Source organism: Cynara cardunculus (assembly GCF_001531365.2).
Source record: "Cynara cardunculus var. scolymus isolate 2C chromosome LG 10, CcrdV1, whole genome shotgun sequence".
Classification (NCBI taxonomy): domain Eukaryota; kingdom Viridiplantae; phylum Streptophyta; class Magnoliopsida; order Asterales; family Asteraceae; genus Cynara; species Cynara cardunculus.
In genome coordinates, this window is record NC_037537.1 from 1,221,021 (window position 1) to 1,226,230 (window position 5,210).

Sequence of the window (5,210 nt, forward strand, 5' to 3'; positions counted from 1 at the left end):
CCTTACAGAAGTTAGTACGGTACGGAGCCGATTAGTCGACTCTTTGTCCACCAATTTTAGGAAAGGATGTCTGCTCATAAATAGTGTGCTTATGTATTATTCACTGTAGCAAATGACAAGCCTTCCTCTTAAGGCTTGACACGCACTCTAAACCTACCATATTGCATTAAATGGACATTTAATGCACTGGGTATAAATAGAAGTGTTTCTTCTCCATGCAGAGAGCGCGCATCTCTCTCTCTAACCTAACTCTTACTTCAAACATCTTCTAGCTTGAGTAAAGGATATTTCTTTTAGCAACTTCTTTTCTTGTAATTGCTAAAGCTTTGTGTGTAACCAAAAATTGTTTAGATAGGTTTTTATTACCTTATCTTTCCGCAAACAATCTTGTAAAATCTGTATTGATCTTCTCTATCAATATATATTTTAAATTTGAAAATACTGTGTTTGTATTCATCCCCCCCTTCTACAAACTGTTTCTCTTCTTGTAGACCTTTACGGGACCAACAGATATAAATACGACACTATCGCCTATTTTGCATAAAGCTAAGAAAGCGATTTTGAATGTTCATCAGTTTGGGCCTTTCGGCACAAGTAATTATTGAATTGCCATTTTACATCAATAATGAAAAAAGAAAACTGAATAGTTTACATAAATCATYGAATAACATTTCACTACTAAAACTGCTATTTTTGCTGACAGTTTAGCGAAGGAAGAACTACAGTTTTGAAAATCATTTCGATTTGTCACTTGCAAGTCTTTTTTTTAGTATGGTAACTCCCATGTACCTGCAACAAATAAAAACCAAATCATCATCATTATATAGTGACAATATGTTAATGTTAAAAAAATCACTTGTCAAATCTTTCGGTTTTCGATACCTTCCAAGCATTAAAATGCTCGCTTGAGGATTCGTTCCAGGAGAGTTGGTTAAAGTTGATCCATCAATGACTCGAAGTGCATCTACACCATGAATCTTATACTCGTCGTCGACTACCTTGTCCATCTGACACCCTCCATGATAATGCCATATCGTCTTTACAGTGTCTTTACAGTATTGTTCTAGTGATGAGCTCGTATTGGCATGTACTGGCAAGTTGGTCGGCATTTTCACGTTAAGGTCGAGAATATCTTGGACCGTCATATTTGCGTATTTGAATTTCGAGAATGCTTTTGATTTGATTGTTGTTAGGATGGTTTTAATCCCGTCAACGCATTTTCGCAAGTCTTTAGGCTCTTTAAAGTAGTTGAATGTTACTGATGGGTTGTCGGCTGGATTACTATTTTGAAGCTTTAGATAGCCCATGGAGTGTGGGCCGTTGACTTTCTCGAATATGAACCCGCCCATCTACAAACAAAAGGAGAGGTAATTTCATTAGTTTTATGTCGGTAAACTGTAACAAATAGGAATTACTAGACCAAAAAATCTATCAGCAACTGTCGCTAGATATTTAGCGACGGATTTAGAAAGATCTAAGTTAAATTAAGTTAATGTAAATAAAAAGAAGTCAATAATCCGTAGGTAACATGTATAAATTACCAATAGATTATTGTGGGACTTTAAAATCAATAAAATATACAAACAAGAAAATACTTTTAACTTTTTTCCGACGGAAAAGCAACGATTAACGACGGAATGAGTCCGTAGGAAACAATGTTGATGGGAGGACATCAGCGACATATTTACCGACGGATTTCAAAAAATCTAAGTCAAAAGTAAAAGCTAATCTGAAAAAACTAGTCCATAATCTGTTGCTACCATGCATAAATCACCTACGGATTTTCGAGGGATTTCAAAATCGGTTAAATAAAATAATTTAACTTTTTTTCCGACAGGCTATCGAAGGGAATTATCCTTGTCGCTAAGTCATCATTGATCTCTTGGTAACGGTGATAGTTTAGTAATATCCATCGCTAAAAGTAGCTTTTGAGTATCGTTTATTAATGCTTGATGTTGATTGTTAGAGCATCTTCGATGGTTGTTTGGAAAAAAACTTGAAGATGACTTGACCATTGGAGTTACCAACTCGAATATGATTTATTTATCAACCACTTAATTGATTGGTTCCTTTTAAGTACTTCAAGAAAAACGTGTGAAAGGCAAAGAAAGAGAAAAACTGTATTATGGATGATATAAATAAACAAAATACCTTGAAGGAATAACCCTGATAGTCGGAAGGACTTCCGCCAATCAAATTAATGCCCCCGGCTGCCTCAATATAGCTGCCGGACCGAGTAACACCAACAACCTGAACCAAGGATGGTTCGACAAGGATCGGAGAAGGGACGAAGATTGCGCTTAACGGGTTATCGGCCATACCTTGACCAATTAAAGGGTTGTGAAGCACACGCTTGATGTTGTGGGCACGAAGTTGGTCCTTTGGACCTATGCCGCTCAATATTAGAAGTTGTGGACTTCCAAGGGCACCGGCAGATAGTATGATTTCATCGTTTTGTCCTCCTTTTAAGTATGCCCTATGTTTTATGCCCAATGCATCTTCATAGACTACTCCATAAGCCATTGGTCTTGATCTTCCTGTAAACAAGATTTCTTGAAAATGAGTAAATGCTAAAATCCTTTAATTACATAAAAATAAGTAATTTTGGGAACCGTGAGCAACGTTGTCGTTACTTATAATTCAAGGTAAGTGAGTAGGTTTCGAGTTTAGACCGTGACTCGATCGGTTACTAAAAGCTCGATTATGTGTGTAAATAAGTGATTTTCGGACCATTTTGTAGCGATTGATAGCATCAGGGTTTGTTTATTTGTCTCTTAATAGTTTCATTAAGAGACAATCTCTGAATCATTAAGAGGTGAATCATGTTTGACAAAAAAATGTCTGTCTTTTAATGTTTCTAAAACTCTCTGAATGATTTTGTATCATGGGCCTCCCTTAACCATTAAGAGCCTTAATTTCATTGTAAACAATTACCAAACAATTATATTTCATTTTACACAATATTATGAGAGCCCCTTAATCATTCTGACCATTTAATAATTCTGCACAAAACAATTCAGCAACCGTTAAACAACCCCTAAATATATAATTAAATTCAAAAATGTACCTTTGGTTTTGAACAAGATTTTGTGAACAGTTGCGTGTAGAAAAAGAAACAACCCCTTGGGATTTGCATACTGTAGCAAATCCGCTGCAGTATGCCGGTGGCCATTTTGGTCAAAAATGGTACCACCTACTTTAGTCCCCTTGATGTGATCATATGAAAACCCATTTTCCGGTGCCACTCCGGCTTCGACAAGCGCCCCTCCTAACGCCGACTGCCACCTCGTCACAACCGGCTCAAAAACCATCACCTTTTCCACCCATCGGTACGACTCGTTGATCAACTTCTCATCCTTTAGCTTAGCCTCTTTTATGAATCTTGCCTCACCATGAGAATAGAAACCTGCATTAATTGAAGTACCGCCACCCAAGACACGTGGCCGTGCGTTTACAACGCCGTCGCCGGAAATAAACTGTTGAGAAGGGGAGTCCGATGAGGTGTCGGAAAAGTAGGTGCCAAAGTTGGCTAAGTTGGTGATGTTGGGATTCCCGTAAGGTGAGCCACCACGTTCAAGGAGTAGAACTGAGTAGTTTTCAGAGATGGTGGCAGCGATTGGAATTCCGGCAGCGCCTCCGCCGATGACTATGTAGTCGTAGAACGAAATCTTTGGAGCTATTGTTGCTTCGTGCATGAAGGTGTAGTTCGGAGCTGTATAAGAAAGGAATTAAAGATTTTGAATAAAATTACAAGGTTCTGTAACGTGTTAATAATAAATTTTTGGTATGATAACTCAAACATTTATATCAAAATACGTTACACGAAATAGGAATTGGATTAAAATACGTTTGAATTTTAATAGAATTTATGTTATAAGATGTAAATCAGATATTTAAATGTTTGAGATGCATTTTACGAAAGAATGCGAGAAGTTTCAATATCATATATGATTAAACACATGTTACATTTATAATACCTAAAAACTTAATCATATATGGTTAAACACACACACAAAAATGTAATCATATAAGATATCGAGACTATGTAATTATATAAGATATTGAGACTTCTCGTTTTTAATAAAATGTTTATTTTTCGAATTATCTTTCTCTTAAAATAATAATCATAATATATTAAAGGGTTTAAAAGCTTAACATCACGAAAGTCAATATTTCATTACTACTTGGTATCATTTGGGACACAATAGCATAATAATAAAACAATTATTGGGATTCAAACATAAATATTTTTCTTATTAACCACTATATCTATCTAACCTACTATGTGAGCGGACTAATCTCAAGATGACCACCTGCTTTGTGGGTAGCCCGGAGTCAACTTCTATTGTTACAAGAGGATTTTTATTCCATCTTGGATTTGAACTTTGGAGACATTTTTGACCTTTGGAGACCAAGATCAAACCAATCAGGCACTACCCATTTGGTTAACATAAATGTTTTACATATCATGTAAAAAACGATCAATTTTAAATAAAATAAAAAAAACGAAAAAAGAAATATGGAGTAACAAAAAAATCACACAAATATAATAAATAATATAGAACATAATGAAATATAACCGGTGGAAATAATGATCATCTATTTATATGCATACATATATCACAAATTAACTTGACCATCAGTATAGAATACGTACGTATTTCGCTGCGACAAAACTCATGAAAGCCTAAAATTGCGAAGACCGTTCCCCATAATGCATAGGTTAACATCTTTTTAGCGTGTGAGTTTTACTGAGCGGTAAATTATATGGTACTCAGTAATACGTAGATGATTTATTGATTCTTTGGTGTTTGAGATGTAAAAAAAATTAAAAAAAATGAAGGTATTTAAAGATATTTGGGAACCCAAAAGAGTGTTATATGGTTGATAGAAAAGTAAACCATGACCAAGTAAACTTGAAAAAAAATTGATGTAAAGACTTCAAAGAGTTTACTTTCCAAGATTTTACCAATGACCATGGACTCATTCTATGTCATGTAATGCCTTGTATCAGGAATTATTGGTTATTAAATAAACGTAATTATAGAAAATTCGATGATATGAGACGTTTGTAAAGGATTTAGTCGGTTTAATTAGGTTTAAAGTTCACTGATGCATGCAACGGAGTGTTATACTATTCAAATTTGAAAGGGATAGATATAAAAGACGTATATTTTTGTACTCGTGAATATAAGACGAGTACAACAATG

The 5,210-nt window shown here is 35.1% G+C and overlaps 1 protein-coding gene across 1 annotated transcript; it reads right to left on the bottom strand.

Annotated features, from left to right (window-relative positions):
- Positions 1-719: 719 nt before the first annotated feature.
- LOC112520342 (protein HOTHEAD-like) lies at positions 720-3,716 on the bottom strand. The gene is made up of 4 exons (XM_025128690.1): positions 3,068-3,716; positions 2,152-2,537; positions 883-1,349; positions 720-789 (listed from the first exon to the last, which is right to left on the bottom strand). Exons 1-4 carry the CDS (start codon positions 3,693-3,695, stop codon positions 735-737), a joined length of 1,536 nt encoding a protein of 511 aa, XP_024984458.1. The 5' UTR covers positions 3,696-3,716; the 3' UTR covers positions 720-734.
- Between the last annotated feature and the right edge of the window lie 1,494 nt (positions 3,717-5,210).